The sequence below is a fragment of the Octopus sinensis genome, linkage group LG2 (assembly GCF_006345805.1).
Source record: "Octopus sinensis linkage group LG2, ASM634580v1, whole genome shotgun sequence".
Lineage (NCBI taxonomy): Eukaryota > Metazoa > Mollusca > Cephalopoda > Octopoda > Octopodidae > Octopus > Octopus sinensis.
This window is the reverse complement of record NC_042998.1, coordinates 126,817,396-126,837,395: the sequence shown is the minus strand read 5'-3', so window position 1 is coordinate 126,837,395 and position 20,000 is coordinate 126,817,396. Positions and strand designations below refer to the sequence as shown.

Sequence of the window (20,000 nt, the reverse complement as noted above, 5' to 3'; positions counted from 1 at the left end):
GTCGAATCTGCTGTAGCATTAGATTGTGTTTTTATTGCTTAATTTTAAAAGTTTATTCCTTGTTTTTCTTTTAAACTGTGAATACATTCTGGTTTTGGTATACCCTTGTTATGACACTTTCAGCAATTCTTCTTGGGAATAGTATTATAAATAGTTTAAACAACAATTTCAAGTTTCATGGAACGGCAGGTACTTTGCATACGTTTTTAACAATAGCTGATGATGCGGCAGATACCTTCCATACTTCTGCATAGCTAGTGCACAATCGACATTTTCTGGCGCAACGTCGGGATATTTAGTAGTCACCTCCTACATAGGATAGCAGAGATGTATCCCTCTAAACAGGATGTAATGTGTCTATTATGGGTCCAAGAAATATACTTTCTCACACAATGGTCTTCATATCCTATTGACTTGTGTTACAACCTTCCTTTCATATAGTATCTTCTTGGTGTAAATAGTGCTGATCAACTCAAATCTGACTAAGAGCTGTATTTTGGAGTCTTTGTATCATTTACTAGTTTCTATTCGTTCACAAGTTTGTCCGTATAATGACAGCAGACGTATTTCTGTGTTTTATTATCGATTTTGTTAAAATCATAATTCCTGCTTCAACCATCTTCTACAGTAGGGAATTCATACTGTAAATGTGAAGTGATGGGATATTTTACATCCCATTTGAGAATTGTATAGATCTTGATCAATTCAATTAGAATTTCTTTTGACGATTCTGCAACCTGAGTTGGCTAATACCAGTTTCTTGACTTTCTATGATCTTTTCGAAGCAGTGAGATGCGTATAGTTTTGCCTGTTTAATTCCATACCCTTTTCAAAAAAGAAAATGTGGTGGTACTCTGCTTTTATCTAAAGACGTTGACCATTATTTTGATTTTATACCAGGCATGAATTAATGGCAAGGAGTTAGTCTTCTTTACACGAAAGATATGATTAAACACCTCCGCCGCTATGCCCTTGTGATTTACTGTTTTGTCATGTATACAAAACAGCATATGTAAGTATATAACAAGCAGTAAATCTATCTGCACGTGGCAATGTGTGGAAAAACATCGATACGTGTGTTCACAGATAGTTAAGTATAGATGCGCAGATATGGTTGTGTGGTTTCACATATTCGAGGACTCCATTTCAACCCCAACACGTTGGTAATTTGGGCAACTCTCTTCTACATTAGCCGTGATTGACCAATTCATGATGAGTGGAATTTGGTAGATGGAAACACTGTGTGCGTGTGTGTGTGTGTGTGTGTTTGTATGTATACATGTGTATATGAATGGCTTAGGTGTCTCTATGTATATATATGTACAGATAAATGTACTATTATGTCTATGTGTAGTTGCGTATTGTGTGTGTGCATGCGGTGTGATCATGTGCACGCGTCACTTTGTGTTGACAGACAGACAGCTAGATAGATAGATAGATAGATAGATAGATAGATAGATAGATAGATAGATAGATAGATAGACAGACGGACGGACGGACGGACGGACGGACGGACGGACGGACGGACGGACGGACGGACGGACGGACGGACGGACGGACGGACGGACGGACGGACAGACAGACAGACAGACAGACAGGCAGGCAGACAGACAGACAGACAGAAGACAGACAGACAGACAGACAGACAGACAGACAGACAGACAGACAGACAGACAGATAGATAGATAGATAGATAGATAGATAGATAGACAGACAGACAGACAGACAGACAGATAGATAGATAGATAGATAGATAGATAGATAGATAGATAGATAGATAGATAGATAGATAGATAGATAGATAGATAGATAGATAGATAGATAGATAGATAGATTATAGACCATTATGGACATAAGTAGATAAGTATGTAAATAGCTTGAACTAGCCTGTTTAGTTGTGTAGGCTGTATTTTTTTTATCGGTTTGATTTATTGATTTGGCTGATAACTTACTTTTGAGTGAAAGAACACCAAGTCGTCAATAGCTGTGTGTATGTGTTTGTATTTAACACAGCAACGCCACATTTTTATAACCACATACTCCATAGGGAGTGGTAGTGTATATCATATGGCTGAACTATATCATGGGTTTGAAATGAGAGCCAAGTCTCTATTGTTTTAATTTTGGCTGTATTAGTATAAAAGAACAAAGGCGAAATAGCAAAGTGGGAAAAGTATCATACAATCGATCTACGAATCTGGAATTGATATTTTATTCATTTCAGATATTTTGTTATGTGTCTCGTCATTTGTTTGTGCTCTCAACATATATCTGGTCTTTTGTGAACTGAGATAGCAGACGTGTACCTCCATTGCCTCAGTTTACCTAAATTTATGGTATAGCTTATTGTTGTTAATCACCAGGCTATCTCTCACCGAATAACGTTTTTTCAAAGGCGTTACAATCATGGATCTCTTGAGATATTTTGCTATAGTTGTATCTGAGACTACATCATAAATGTGCCCTCTTTTTCAGACTTCGAGATGGGTGCTGAAAAGTTCCTGGCTTTAAGGGAATCACGAAAGGCATGGTTGGAGGCCCAACTGTCCGACATCTTTCACAAGGCTTACAAAAACTAAAGGACCGCTGCAATAAGTGAGTGAATCTGAAGGAGAATAAAATCATAATTGACTGATACTCCTGTATTTTCTTTTACTCAAAGCCAGGAACTTTTCAGTAGCCCCTCGTATGATTTCATTTGTGGAAGATTTGATTACTTTTTCTAGCGTGTTGAATGACCATGACATTACATCGTATTCACTGGCACATTTATATGCCATTGGCATGTTGCTTTGCAGAAATTGATATTTTTTCTCTATTGGGAACCTTAGATATGATTAAACACCTCCGCCGCTATACCCTTGTGATTTACTGTTTTGTCATGTATACAAAACAGCATATGTAAGTATATAACAAGCAGTAAATCTATCTGCACGTGGCAATGTGTGGAAATTAATATTTTTCTCTATTGGGAACCTTATGTAACATATTACAGCAACGATGATCAGCTGAAGTTACTAGAGGTGTACTGAATTTTAAAAGATCGCCAGTTATTAACATAGTATTACGTCCTAAATGTCATTAACAACTTCATCTTCTGTTAAGAGCTAGACATGGCTATATCATTAAGAAACTCACTCTGCAATACCGCTGTTTCTGTTTACTTTTTTTGTAAGCTTCTACTATAGCCCGGACCGAACAACGCATTGTGAGTGAAATATCATTGATGGGAATTTTGGAAAATCGATTAAACACTTATTCCAGTCCCCGGATCTTTGACATAATCGATTGTTCAGTTTAACAACCACATCTGATCCTCGAATGATCAGTAGCATAGTACAAGCATTCGGGCTAGATTAACGTTCTGAGAATATCTTCCCATTTGGATAAGGGGTCTTGTAAAAGTGTTTTGACCTCTACTCTTTCACATCTGACAAAGCCATATAAATACAAAGATAAAACATTTTATGCAGTGTTTGATTGTGTTTGTTTTGTGTCCTTTGTTGTTTGTCGTTTCTCTGGAAAGGTTCTTCATTTAATGAAAAATCACAAAACGGAGACTATGATCTCAGAAATAAATTTATGATAAGAAAATAAATGTCTTTAATTGTAGTTATATAAGGTTTTGACTTTCTCTGAAAGGTGCAGTAGGCCATCCCAATAAAAATAGCTGCCAGTTCTCTCTCAAAGCATAGCTTTTGTCGTAAAAAATAAAGAGCGATATATAAACACAAAATGCTGGATAGTCACGACAGAGAAGTCTCTCAATATAGGTCTACTCAGCCTGGCTTGTATTTAAGCAACAACTTAAAATTAAGTAATCTCGTTTGTGGAGTGTCTGTCCGTCCAGTGAAAATTGAAGGGGTATTGAGCTTGTATGTGTTCATAAAAAGTGTGTATACTATGCAAGTTAAGAATTTGAATTTGAATGTGCAGTGTTTCGATATTTGTGGCGCTGTTAATTATCAGTGCATTTTTAGATCACTTTCCGTATATTCCATTCTGAAGAAATTAATGCCCATAAAAGAAGGAATGAACGTAATGCGTACTCATTAGCTTCCCATAGACAGCTGATTACGTCTAAGTAAGAAATTAATATAAATAATTGAGAGAATGACGTAAAAGAATGAGATTTTAACAAATTCACTGGAACGTGCCTGTGTCTGTATTTTATTGGTTCTTTTTTTTATATTTTTGTTGCTAATTCATCCTAGATTTTCTTTGATGACTTCCATCTATCAACATCATGTCTTCTATTCGACGAAGTATGTCTAGGATTATATTATCCAATGTGTTTCTACTGTTACAGTTTCATTCACGTCTAAGGTACTACGTAAAAATATCATATCTACCTCTATTTTCTGAAGACGATCAGACGTGATTTGAAAGAGATTTCGCTACTATCTCTAGCAAGTCGAGCGACCACACAAGGGCTCCCGCCTTCTCTCTTTTTCGCTCCATCTCTCTCTCTCCTCTCTCTCTCTCTCTCTCTCTCTCTCTCTCTCTCTCTCATCTTGTGGCTTTCATATGTTCTCTTTATTTAGGAATTCGCATTTACGTATGTGATTAACATGACATCAACAGTACTGCAGGTGTTTTTCGAATAGTCATCCTCAGTAGTAGCTAAGATTTTTTCCAAATGTTGCAATTATTCCAAATGTTCCTTTGCTGAAAGTACGCGTCGTACTACAAGTCACTGTTTACAAGCCTCTTGTTAAAGGAGTTATTTATTTTAGGCACACACTCAATTGCAGTAACTAGTGGTAATTCCGGTCATTTACTTTAATTGGAATATTTTGTGTTGTATATATATATATATATATATATATATATAATATATATATATATATATATATATATATATATATATGTATATATATAGACAGACTGAAAAATGATAGATAGATAGATAGATAGATAGATAGATAGATAGATAGATAGATAGATTAGATAGATAGATAGATAGAAGATAGATAGATAGATAGATAGATAGATAGATAGATAGATAGATAGATAGATAGATAGATAGATAGATAGACAAACAGACAGACAGACAGACAGACAGACAGACAGGCAGATAGACAGATAGGCGAATATACAAATATAAAGGGAAGTTATTTATATAGAGTGAAGGGGTATAGGAAAATATAAAATTACGTAGGTCTGTACGAAGTATGTTCAAGTAGATATATTGATTGTCTGTGAGGGCATTTAAAACAACCCGCCAACTTGCCGACCGACACAACATGCTTGAGATTGCAATGTTGTATATAGTCGACATTAAGCTTTCGTCAAATAATCATCTTATTTAGGTACAAAACTAGAAATTCTAGGGAGAGAGGTTAATCAATTATTTGAAGGTACTTTACACCATCAGCTCGGGGGCGGGGAAGGAGTGGAAAATAAAATTTACCTCGGCGGGATTTGAGCTCAGAATGAAAATAGCTGGAACAAATACCGCAAATCATTAATAACATGCACAAAGTATGGATTCACAACATCCGTATGCCGCAAGCCGACCTTTACTGGACGATACCTCAACTTCAATTGCCACCATCCATAGAGTGTAAAGAAAGGGATCGCTCAGTGCCTAAAACATCATGCAAGTAATATAAGTAGCGATCGTGATGCACTCCACGAAGAAATGATCAAGCTCAATAACCATCTGTTAGGCAACAACTAACCCAAAAGTATACTATCCACGCCAATTATGAAGAAGAGAGAGGATGAGGCCAATAAACTGTCTGCACTTTGTCTACCCTATGTGAAAGGCCTCTCCGAAAAGATACAAAAGATATGCGGCCCATATGACGTCAGGACTGTATTCAACAGTTATACAACACTTCGCAAATATCTCCTTCGAGTAAAACCACCAATAGAAGAGAATATGACCAAAGACTGTGTGTACTCCATCCCATGCAGCTGTGATAGGTTTTACAAAGGTGAAACATGACATCCCCTCAAAGCTGTGACACGAGGAGATATTGACAAATCGGGTATAGCTGACCATGTATGGAAAAATGGAGACCACTTCCTCCTGTGGGGTGAAGTTAAAATAATAGACAGAGAACACCACTAGAAAATACGAAAACTAAAAGATGCTGCACATTTGCTAGGCCACAACAACCTCCTAAGTAGACCGAGTGCAGATATGAGCAGTGTATGGGAACCGATATTAAGGAAGGATAGAAAAATATTAGATTTATAAGCCCTAAAATTCACTCCATAATTGCCCACGGGCATATGGCGTAGTGGTTTAGAGCGCGGGCTACTGACCCCAAGATTCCGAGTTGTTTAAGGATGATGAACAACACATCCATGTTTCCAAAGGTGAATTATCCGAAACCCAAAAAATTGCTCCCCGACTACTTCTGCTCGTGGTCAGAGATGTACACATCGTCAGCCACCAAGGGGCATGTTCAACTGGTTAAGGTCGAACAACTAACAAGCAGATATGAATATTTGCTGCAGCCCATCTTTTATACCAAGACAGTTACAGTTGCCTTCTCTGCGTCCTCCTAAACTCCTCCGACAATTTCTATCTGACACACCGTCCTCTGCCTCTCGTAGAATGTTGTGGGTTTCCTCACCCTGATCTTGGCACTCGTCACTATTTCTATCCTTCGCTAATAAAATGTCAAACTTCTGGAATTTTGTTCCCATTCACATTTTTCCCTACAAATGTCAAATTACAGCGATTCAAACTGAATAAAATTTCGAAGGTTTGTGAAGGCCGAGGAAACAATTTCTTCTTAAAATGAAATCTGTTCCATTGACAAACTCACTCTTGCTAATCCAAAACCTTCCTTCGAAGGTGGCAAATACTTCATCACAATGTAGTTAAAATGATATCCTGATATCAGGATTGAAACACGTCTATATTAAGTGGAATGTCTGTATCGTTCGGTGTCTTTTATGTACAATGTTTTGGCAGTGTTAAGACTTCACTGACAATGCCTTTAGGCTTAACAAGATTCTCTGAATTTAACAAATCTATAAACTATAATAAGCAGCAAACGTTGATAATGTACAAATTTCTAAGCTTTATACAAGAGATTTGCAAAGGAGTGCCACAAATTGAAATGTAAACATACCCATACCATAAAGACTGATGGGTATTAATGAGAATGGACAATTATTAATTCAAGAATTACAATTTCGATTCTTCTTGAAATCTATTTGGATCGAGAATGCTAACTCACATTATTCCATTTAAGCATATATACATTATATTTATGTTGCAAACTTCCCTTGAGAAAAGCAAGCAAATTTTCAATCGAAGATGCTTTCACGGGAAGATTATATATTAACAAATTTTAAATAGATTATGCCAGAGGCTGCATTATGTTATTTACAGTCGTTTCTTGTAAACTAAACTCTAAATGAGAGATTGATAGAAAGATAAGGGGCTAGTGAGTGAGCGTGAAGCTTGGTCTAAGAAGACTAGAAATTGTAGTAATCCAGTAGCTTTCATTAGTATGGGTTTTAACTTAAAACAGTCTTAATAACAAAAGAAGGTATAACTGTATGCCCACAATTCTCATCGCATTATGTACTGTGGTGAAATATGAGAATAGCACATTGAAATATGTGACCACAGCGCCACCATTCAACAAAGAATTAAAATTACTGATTAGCTGCATCCTTCGAAAGTGTAATTTGAAGTGTTGCCTTCCTATTCTGCTCATTTCAAAATGAGAGAGCAGCACGAAATTTAAAGAAATCGTATGTTAGCAGGCTTATGACTTGCCTGGATAAAGCGTAAAGCAAAAGTTAAGTTGTTCCAAACGATGTACACATCTCTAATAGTATGTAAATAAAAAGTAAATATAATTTGCAATAAAGTTTTAAATGTCCTTTGAAATGTCTTTTGAATATACATATATTCAAATTTCGCTGGCCTTTTTACAGAAACCTAGCTCCTTCAGGCTTAGTTAACCGAACGAATAGGAACAAAAATTCCAAGATGTCTACTGAAAACTAAGCTGCTAAGGCAGATCACATAATGTTGCCAGAAGTGAGTTAGGCGTTTCAGTGACACTAGACTCATTAGAAAGGAGAATTCTTTGGACTGGTGTCTGTTTGGGCTTTGGAAGGCCTAATAGAAACATTACCGTGTGGTGGGGCTTGCCTGCGCGAATACGTAGGCGTATTTGTCAGCAGTGTACGTCAGCTGTGTGTGTTATTGGCTGCATCAGTGTGTGTGTGCGCGAGAGTGACTGTATGTGTGTGTGCGTGTGTATATAAGTGTGCATTAGTGCTTGGTGTTTACACGAGAATGCGCGAACATATTTTGGATGAATGCATGGGTACGTGCGCCTATGAATGATCGGTGAACGTGAGTATGTAAATTTATGTATTTATATGTGAATGAATTAATGTATCTGTCTGGAGGGACATATATGCATACCTGTGTTTTTTTCTGGTGTGTTCGTGTGTGTGTGTGTGTGTACATACATATATATATATGTATCGAGTGAAAAAACGGTATGGACGTTTTGTTTTGGTGTCTCGCTATGCCATATACGACTATGAGGATTTACCTTCCCAATGAAACTCGTTTTTTTCCCAAACATTTTCTTAAACCTGCTATAATGTCTTTGGTGTGGTAATTGTACGCGGCTGAAGAAGGCTGTTGACTTACATGTTATATCAATTATGCATTGATATAAATTGTTCAATAAAGCCAGAAACATATGTACCTCAAAATCCTTTGCATCCTGTTTTTCTTTTGATAAATATATATATATATATATATTATATATATATATATATATATATATATATATATATATATATATGCATACTTTTCGTATTTATGTGTGCTAGTGTAGTAGAAACAGCGTTAGTGGGGGAAAATTGACGTTGCACTAAGGTTTGGTTGGGGTGGAGAAAAAAAAGAAGTGAGCATGCTTGTGTGTGTGTGCGTGCACGCTTGCATTTATGGACGCAAAGATAGGAGGTCACAGAAGATACATAAGTTTGGTGTGAGTCAACTTCTGATCTGCTTAGACATCGATGGTTAAGAGCCCTGTCCTTGGTTGATGGGCAGCCAGTGTTGTGCCATGAATGTTAATGTGGTATATCTGGTTTGAACTTCACCTGGAGGACGTACTTCTGATCGCAGCAATAAAATTTCGTATTTCTTGTTGATGTATACTGTTTCACCAATAGCAGCTTGGTTTCTGGTAGCCATCTTGGACTCCCTGTAACTCTTCAGGCTACGTATATATATATATATATTATATATATATATATATATATATATATATATATATATATGCATACTTTTCGTATTTATGTGTGCTAGTGTAGTAGAAACAGCGTTAGTGGGGGAAAATTGACGTTGCACTAAGGTTTGGTTGGGGTGGAGAAAAAAAAGAAGTGAGCATGCTTGTGTGTGTGTGCGTGCACGCTTGCATTTATGGACGCAAAGATAGGAGGTCACAGAAGATACATAAGTTTGGTGTGAGTCAACTTCTGATCTGCTTAGACATCGATGGTTAAGAGCCCTGTCCTGGTTGATGGGCAGCCAGTGTTGTGCCATGAATGTTAATGTGGTATATCTGGTTTGAACTTCACCTGGAGGACGTACTTCTGATCGCAGCAATAAAATTTCGTATTTCTTGTTGATGTATACTGTTTCACCAATAGCAGCTTGGTTTCTGGTAGCCATCTTGGACTCCCTGTAACTCTTCAGGCTACGTATATATATATATATATATATATATATATATATATATATATATAGCCTCAACGAGCTAGGTATATAATTATTTTAAACGAATTACATATATTATATTTTAAAAGAGTTTGATTCGGTTCCATGCAACTTCAAGTCTCCTAAGCTGGTTACAGGCACCTAGCTCGGCGCCATTTATTTATTTTTTTATTTTTTTATTTACTGCAAATCGAAGTAAAGGACATGATAAAAACTGACTGAGAAACACCGGTCCAAAAATTACTTTAAGGCTAAAAATGTCATTGTAATATACTAAACTACGTCCAATATAGTGAATACGGAGTTCCGATGATACAACAACGTAGACGCCTACGCCAGACATATATGTGAATAACATCTCTATAGTAACGTACAATATGTTTTTATATGTACCATGTACTGTTTTTATATACAATATGTGGTACATGTGTTAATGTATACCAGCTAACTACTGTTTTCTGAGAGTGATATACGGCCTTACATTCTAGGTAAATACAGAAATTGGTACAAACGTTAGAAACAGAGATCATCTGCTTATCACTAAGTAGTTTGGTATCGATTTCCCAACAGTGAATCCTACCACGACCAATAGTTTTATTTTCCATCCTTTCCTCCTCTCTCTCTCTCTCTCTCTCTCAGATGATAAAATAAGTACGAGCGATATAAGTAACATATTAGATCCAATTCTTATCAGGTATAATCTTATTGGTTATAATCCCCCACAATTTCTAAAATTGTTCGCTCATCTAGCGAAAATACATGATTATATATACGTGTGTATGTTGCGTGTGTGTGCGCACGTGCGTGTGTGTGCGCACGTGCGTGTGTGTGCGCACGTGCGTGTGTGTGCGCACGTGCGTGTGTGTGCGCACGTGTGTATGTGTGTGCATGAATGAAAATGATTTTCTGCGGTATATATACATATGTATAGTTCTTACGTATATGGACGTATGTATACATACATAGAAACATATATGTATATATATACATATATATATAAATATATATATATGTATATATATATATACATATATATATAAATATATATGCATAGTTCCTATATATGTGGACGTATGTCTACATATATATATATATATATATTAAAATTAACTGAGATGAGGAAATTAGAGAGGCCAATGGTAACGAATTCAGTAAAGACGAAGATGAGTGTACAAACTAACGTGTTGGTTAATTACTTGATTATTGAAATTAGGTTCTCTTCAACAGAAGATACTCACACAAAGAGCGGCAATTTTCCACCAACACCGCATGAGAAGGGTAATGATCACACTGTCTGTTGACAGCGAATCAACCACTCGAAAGCACTGTCAATTTTTTACTTGCAGAAATTAATATTTATATACTTTAATAAAATATATTTAATGGTGCTTCGGTTTTCGGGTAAATTGTCTTTATATAAAACTTCACTAAAAACAAATGGTTGCATATGAGTTATGTAACACAAATAGAACCAGGGAATGACAGACAGACAGTTGGAAAACGTGAGAGGTTGCAAAAATTCAAAAATTGCTGTACAAAGCCAGGAACTTTTAGCATCCCCTCATATATACATATATCAGTATTTATATATGAGCTACGGAGGGTTTCATGGTGTAGAAACACAATAATTTACCGCATTAATACATAAGGCTTTGCTTCTCCAAGCAGTCATTCAGGCTCAAATAAATAGCGTTGTTCTTATATGAAAAAAGTGGACGCTGGTCAATGATGAAAAAAAGGATAAAAAGAGAAGCCAGCCATATGTATATATATGCATATGTATATATATGCATATGTATATATATGCATATATATATGTGTGTGTGTGTGTGTGTGTGTGTGTGTAACAAGAGAGAAAATAGACAGATTCTGACAATGCGGGAAGTTTAATGAAACCTTTATATTTCGGGCTCCAAGTCCCATCTTCAGAAGAAAAGAACAGTGTAAAAACAAGTTCAGTTATGTAGGATCCGTTAATCCATTCAAACTCTCAAAACGCTGGAGAGTTTGAATTGATAAACTGATCCTACATAACTGAACTTTTCATAGACTTTTCTTTTCTTCTGAAAATGGGTCTTCGAGCCCGAAACATAAAGATTTCATTACACTTCCCGCATTGTCAGAAGCTGCCTATTTTCTCTCTTTTTACATTTTTCTATATTATAATGCTTCAAACGAACTACAATGCGCTTATGTGTGTGTGTGTGTGTGTGTGTGTGTGTGTGTGTGTGTGTGTGTGTGTGTGTGTGTGTGTGTGTACATACATACATACATAGATTTTTATATATATTAGTATCCACTGGTTACAAGTCTCTATGCGGAACTTTAAATCTCAGTTAAAATGAACTTTATAATAAATTTAGCTCTTCTTTTAGCATGCAAGTTGCCTCTCAGTAAAAGTTCTGTTACCATTCGTAAAGTTGCTTAAAAATAATAACCTTGAAAAAAAACACTCACACACAGGTGTATATGTAGACCTATACCCACACACAAGCATGCAGCACGCACACACACGCACACACACACACACACATAGAAACATACATTATATATGTATGTTTGAATAATTATGTGTGTGGATGTGTGTGAATCAAGAGATGGAATAGGAGAGGGCAGTTGCTGTCTTACCTTGACTTTTTTGTAGTAATCTATGAAAGAGAACGGCAGTGATACATTCAGAGGAGAGGATTTGTATGGACTAGCTGATCTTTTTCTAGATTCAAAGGCGATCATCATGTCCATCCATCCTACTGGACGCTCCGACCTAAATTGATCAATGAACCTCTTGCCAAACAAATTACACAGCAAATGAACAAACTCCATGTCGATTCCTATGAGAAAAAAAAAGGGAAAAAATAATTTATCAGTTATATATATATATATATATATATATATAATATATATATATATTAATAACATAAGGGTAAATAATTATTTATTTTAAAAATTAACAATTATTACCGAGTAGTTTCGGTATGGAAATATAACCATTATCGATAGGAACTTTTACAAAAAGTTCTTTATATATATATATATAAATGGGATTAAGCAACAAGTTGCTTAGCCACATATATTCTACAAATATAGCTCCACATATATCATTTACTTGTAACTCACATATGCAAAAAGAAGGGAAAATAACAAAAACAAACGGACTTCGGTTAGCGGTTAGTTGTGGACGCGTTTCTGGGTTAGAATTACAAAGAACTCATTCCCATCTTCAGCACAACATTCCATTAGGTTATAGATTTGCAAATGCCATTTACCTGCCTCTTGCGTCCCGATCCCGGTAATAATTGTTAATTTTTAAAATTAATAATTATTTACCCTTATATTATTAATAATAGAATTTTTCACTCTCTTATAACAAACCAGTTCTCTTTCTGCGGTGCTATTTTTGTAACACACGTGGTAATTTTGGAGGGAAAATGCGAATTCATTCGTCTATATGGATTTGGTTTGTGCTGACTATCTCCTGCTATCTCCGATGGCGCGGGATCGGGATGCAAGAGGTAGGTAAATAGCATTGTAAATAGCATTGTAACACCAAGGCCACCAGCTAGGCCTTGGTGTTACAAGCAAAGTGTTTACACACATATGCACACAAGCAAGGTACCAATACATACAAACAATTCATCTTCAAAGAATTATTAAAACTCTAAAACATAAAATACTTAAAATTCTCAATATTGATGATTGAACTTGAGCCTTTGCAGTCAAAATGCCCTTCATTCAACCTACAAGATTTTAAACTGGACTTCAATAAATGCCCAACTATCAGACTAATAAATCCAAACCCGATGTAGATTGGATCAGTAAAAGAATACTAGATAATATAATACTATCAATTTGTGACTTCGTCAAACTGGGCCTTCGGCAAAATATAGTCGAATTACTAGATTGGTTAAGAAACCTAAAAACCAAGGAACGAACTCGTTTATCCAGTTGGAAATCGACAGCTACTATTCCTCTGTGTTCCCAATTCTTTTGAATAAAGGTTCATTTTTCGCTAGGAAAATTGCTAAAATTACTAAGTAAGGAAAACCACTATAAAATTTGATGGTAATTACTAGACGAGGAACTCGACTGTTAACAACTTCAATACTTCCATGGGATCCATGTGTTTATATGTATGTGTATGTGTGTGTGTGCGCGCGCTCGCGCTGGTTGCGGGTGTATAATTATTGGGGTGGGCCACTCTGTGTGTATACGTGTGTGCATACGTTCGTATTCTTAGAGGCGTGTGTGACTGATAATAAGTGTGTCTTTATGAATATATTTAATGTTGCTTGTGTGTGATGTGTGCATGTGTGCGTGTGTGCGTGTGTGCGAGTGTGCATGTGTGCGTGCGTGTGTGTGCGTGCGTGTGTGTATGTGTGTGTGTGGTGTGTGTGTGAAAACTAAGCAAATAATGATGCATGCTTCAAGTATGTATGTATATGTGCAAGACACTTTACTAAATCTTGCAGGCTGCTCATGTGTAGAACGCCTTTGATCATAGCTTTGATTAATCACCAGATACATTGACTTAAAAAAAGAACCATAAAAACTGTAAGGGATCATTTCGAACAAATTGCTATTTACAGGTGCTACCTATAATTCATAAAAGATGCATATGTGGAATTGTGTAGAAGACTATTTAAAAACATTTGTGTTTCTAATGTCTAGTAATTGAAAATAAAATCTGGAAACCTAAGAAACTGGTGATTTATTTGAGTTAGCGACAATAAATCAAGTGTCCAATTCGTGGGATGCTGAATAACTTTTTTTGTGTAGAAACTCGTTGCTATCAACTTCATAATTGTCATTTAACTTTGTTACTTACTGTTTCAGCTATTTGACTGAACTGTGACTTGTAAGATTATAAAAAATGTGACAACTTCTTAAACCTGAAATATTCCAGAATAATCACATGCGGAAGTCAAGCACCAAATATAAAAACATTCTGACGGGTTTTTTTTAATGTTTCTTCTTTCAATCTTTTGTGACTTTTTGTGGTTTTTTATTTAATTTTATTTATTTATTCTTTCTTTCTTTCTTTCTTTTTTTATAGGTATGTTTTGAATATATAAATCATAAAATGAGGATGACAAAAAACAGCTGAAAGAAAAGTAGATCTGAACAAATATTTAAGAATATTATGCTAAGATTTTCAGCGCGAAGTGACAGGCATTATAAGCTCCAGTTTAAGACTGCCTGAGTAAGATTAAAATCGTATGGATGTCATTTCGTATATTCATTTATTCATAAGCTGGGTTTTTTTGGAACTTTATTTATAAGCTGTTATTGTTAGGCCGCTGACCTTGTATCAGTACCATTACGCAAATTAGCTTGTGTCTAGGTAAGTACTTAATTTACATTTTTATAAGTTAGCCTTAAGACACAAAGGTCTTTGGGGGAATGAATTGTGAATAAATGATGTTGAATTGTTAAATAATAATAACAAGGTCGGTTCAATCCTTATCTCACTCTGCCAAAAATCACCTTTTGGACCTGACTTCACTGCCTCACTAAAATTGTATGGATGTGAGCCCTTAGATTTATTTATTGCATAATATTTGACTTTAGATTTTTATTGAGTTGGCCAGGTTCTTCAGTGGATTTTTAAGTCTCAGTGAAATAAAAGCGCAAGTGATGGATGGTATGATTTGTTCTACCAATAGGTTAAGTGTGGTGTCTCAGCACACACGCATACACACATATACATATATAAAGAATATAAAATATGAATAATATATAAGCGAGTGGATCGGGTAAAATCCAGGTTATATATGTTTCGTAACTTGGAGGTCCTCTGATGTAATAATTACTCAACGAGGGGCACTCAGCTAGCTTCTAATCAGACTGAAGATACCTTAATTATATGAATGTTACATTGTCTTCAAGGAATCCCAAGTTAACTCACCGAAGATGGCAAGTTAATTCGGTATCCCTTTACGACAATGTAACCATCATATAATTAAGGTATCTTCGGCTTGATGAGTAGCTAGCGGAGTACCTCTTGTTGAGTAATTATTACATAAGAGTATTTGCTTGCTAGGAAACATATGTAGTCTGCATTTTACCAGCTCAACTCCCTCAAGTTGGATTTTTATTCACATTCGTAGCAAAGCGTTGCTAACCGTGAGGTATAATAAAATATTTTTTTCAGATTATCGAACTTCGATATGGAAAACCCGACAACATTCGACGCCCAAAAATTATTATTGTTCCTGAACGTTTTTCTATACCTACCACGGAGTACTCGAAGCATATGAGCTTCCTAAACTTACATCCTTTGATCTTATAATTACATTTCGTTAAAAGGAATATATATATATATATATATATATATATATATATATATATATATATATATATATATATATTATATATACTTGGAAATGGATGCGTTGTGTTTAATTTAATAATAAATAATATAATAATATACATGCAAATATGGGTACAGGGCGTCAGCAACGGTGCAAATACATGAAATACGGAAAGAAACGTGTTAGATACGAACAACGAGAAAAATATGGAAAACTGGACAATGAAACAGAGAGAAAAGACCTTTCATCAGTTGTAAGCTGTCTATCTATTCCTCATTTCGAACATTCAGCGACAATATGAGTCTTCAAAGTCAGTTGTTCCCATAAATTCTAAAATAAAATTTGGGATTTATGGAGGGTCAAAGTTGGGAACAAAACCATGAGAGTGCAGACATACAAGGAAACCGAACAAAAACAAACATGGAAGGTCGTTAGACCAGAACGAGAGGAAAATAGTGAATGCTGTGAAAGACATTTTTTGAAAAGAGAGAAAAAGACGTCCGCTCTTTTGAACGTCCGTGCTGGAAAAGAGAGATCGTCACGTGAGGAAAAGAATGATGGACGATGGTCACGTTTAAGCAGCGAGAGAGAGAGAAAACGGAGAAGGACGGAGGGGAGAAAAGGGAATTAGAGAAGGATGAAGGATGAAAACAGTATAGAGGAGTAGATAGACAGCCGCCAACTAATGAAGAGTCTTTTCTCACTGTTTGCTTGTCCTGTTTTCCATTTTTCTCGTTGTACGTATTTAACTCGTTTGTTTACGTAGTTCCTGTTATTTGCACTGTTGGTGACGTCCTGTGTCCATATATGCATATATATATAATATTATATATATTGTGCTTTCTTGTTTGGATTAACTTCATATATATATATATATATATATACAGTCATTATTTTCGAAATAGCTATCTATCTCTCATATTTAATGTATATGCACTTTTGATAAACCAGTTGGTGCAGTATTCCTCTTGAGATGATACCATAGATATCAGCGGCCAAAGTGAGAACGCATGATGCATTCTGGAGGCATTTTCAATAACATGTATTTGCAGCTAGACACATGGCTCCGATACAGGAAACAGTAAATAAAGCATTGACTGGTGTTGCGAATAACCAACCCGCCTGGATAAAAATCCGGCAAACGCAATTGAGGTAGTGTTAACTTTAAAGTAACCACCTAGGTATCACACTTAATGCGCATATTCCGTAGAATAGGCCAGTTTTTTTCTGTGATAATAGGTATATTTATTTTATTTGTGTCCCTATATGCTTGACACTGATATTCTGGATTAGATGAAAATTGATTTCGATTCTAACGATATTTATATTCAGAGAGGGAAGATTTCTTACTTAAAAACGGGGACACTATAAAATTATAAAACGTAATATACTCTCTGCTGCATTACTTCATTTCCATCTCGCTTGTGCAATAATTACTAAAACTGAAGAACCCTTATCAGAATTAGAGGACACTAAAAATATGTTGTAGTTCCTCCCTGTTAGGCATAAACATGCGAACACACATACATACACATACACATCCGTACACATACTACATTCTCACTTCTCTCCCTAATATCTTCCTCAGTCTTACGTTATTCGGCGTCTCTTTTACTCTCCCTCTCTCATATATATATATATATATATATAGTCTGTATATCTATCTATGCCTATCTCCCTACTTAGGCGAGAGTGCTGCATAACCCTGCGTGGGTGTTTACACAAATCTACTGCAAACGAACACCGGAAATGTAAGAAGGAAATGTGGAGTCAGATTTGCCCAAATAAACAACTTTAATACAGTTTCCTTACGCACAGCTTCCGCATCGTATATCAGAAGTGACTATACTGGCTTACATCTATTACATTTCTTCCTCGACACAAGAGGCTCTTATGTGAGCAACCCCCAAACATGCTGTTACATAGTAACAGCTAAGTCGCTTATATGTATGTGCGTGTGCATGTGTGTTTAAGACATTTATAAAGAGAATATATATTACACACACACACACGGACCTGTATGTATGTGCGCATATATATATAACGAGTGGCTTTACATATGCGCATGTGTCGGTGCATATATATGCGTGTGTGTGTGTGTGTGTGTGTGTGTGTGTGTGTGTGTGTGTGTGTAGAGTGTTTGAAATGGTGTACAGATATTGCATATTGAGAAAAAGGAGGTAGTCAGAATTTTAGATAATTCTTTATTAGCGCTTTCGTTCGTTTATCAGACTCGTGAAGACAAAATCAAAATGGTAAAAACAGAACGTTTCGTTGTTCATTTATATAAATCGGATGTTTTGTTTTTCGCTTTGTTTAGAAGTAGAGAAAAATATTTGGGGGGGGGGAAGAAATGTAAAGAAGAGGGAGAAAATAGAATGAGGGAGGGGTTTCAGGGCAATGTAGAAAGAGAAAAAGAATAATATATAAATATATGCACATTACCAAGTTGGCAGAAAACTGAAGACAACTGGCAGGATGGATATTTAGGTCATTCAAGACAAGAAACCAAGAAACTACGTTGACTCTGTAGAAAACCTTTGTCCTCAGCCGCCTGGACTACTACTCACAGTTATAGTTACCGCATAGTGCCAAACTAGCTGCGGAGTCCAACGCTACTACACTAAGAAGATTGAAACAGTGCAACAAATGGGTTACAGGGTTAGTCTGACAAAACTATAACTTTACTTTCTGGAGCGAAAGCGTGAGAGACATGCAATAATCTACATATGGAAAACTCTAGCAGGGCTAGTACCATATTTCGGCATTGAGTGTTATACAAATGCCAGAACTGGCCGCCATTGTATTATACCAAAGGTACTATCTACTCCATCAAAATTCAGAACAGAGTACTGCAATAGACTAGGGTTCAAAGACCCACAGCTCTTCAATGCCCTGCCATAAAAATTAAGAAATCTGCGTAAGGTGGAAGTAGATGTCTTCAAAAAGGAACTAGTCATCCTCTTTTCCATAATACCAGATGAACCAACCGCCCGACATGAGGTACAGGCGAGGGGAGCGGAATCAAACTCCCTTATACACCAAATGGACTAACAGCTGGGACAAAGGCACATAGAGGAGTGGTGATGTGAAACATCTCAAACTGAGGAAATCAGAAGGTCCACGGTGGTGCTCCAGCGTGACCGCAGCCGCATGGCTGAAACGAGTAAAGGAGTAAAAGAATGTATGTATGTACGTATGTTTAATGTGCGTAACAAGTAATTAGAAACAGCCTGTGGCTATGACTAATATATAAATGATATATTATATTAATAATGAAATTATTGTATACAGTGCTCAGGTGCACCGCAATTTGTCAAAAGTGCGTATAAAGCATATGCAGTAATGTACAAAAGTCTGGGAAGTGAACAGTGTATGAGTCAGATACATGCTTGCGTGTGTATGGTGGGGGGAGAAAATCAGGTGTAGTGTTGGCGAATCTCAAGAAGCATGGAAGTTTTAAAGGTTGCAGTGCTCCGACAACTAACAACTGATGTCGGCAGTTTGTTCCATGCTTCAGCAACTCTTAGCATGAAAAGATGTGTCCGAAAGTCATAGGAGCTGTGCTATTTTCTGACTTTGTAAACATGTCCATGGGTGTTAGACAGGTGGAGTTTTAAAAGGTGCTCAGAGTTATTGTTTGTAAGATGGTTAATAATTTTATGGGTGTCTGCCAAGTCAGCTGCCAAACGTCGGAGTTTCAATGTATTCATGCCCAGGGAAGTAAGGCGTACAGAATATGACAAATGCCTGATGGAGGGTATTCTCTTGGTTGCATGTCGCTGAACGGCTTCCAGACGATTAATATCCTGGGCAAGATAGGGGTTCCAGACCGGTGATGCAAATTCCAGGTGAGGTCGCACCATAGCTATATAAAGCCACAGATAGATAGCCGGAGAGCGGCTCACAAAGGACTTGGTGAGTGATGCCAGGACACCCTCAGCCTTCTTGGCAATTTTAGCAATGTG

The 20,000-nt window shown here is 36.4% G+C and overlaps 1 protein-coding gene across 1 annotated transcript in view; it reads right to left on the bottom strand.

Annotated features, from left to right (window-relative positions):
• LOC115232663 (heat shock 70 kDa protein 12A) overlaps positions 1 to 20,000 on the bottom strand; it is a 286,065-nt gene that overhangs the window by 40,223 nt on the left and 225,842 nt on the right. The window contains exon 6 of the mRNA XM_029802682.2: positions 12,350 to 12,552. Within this exon, the coding sequence (XP_029658542.1) occupies positions 12,350 to 12,552 (203 nt within the window). The remainder of the gene's footprint in view (positions 1 to 12,349; positions 12,553 to 20,000) is intronic.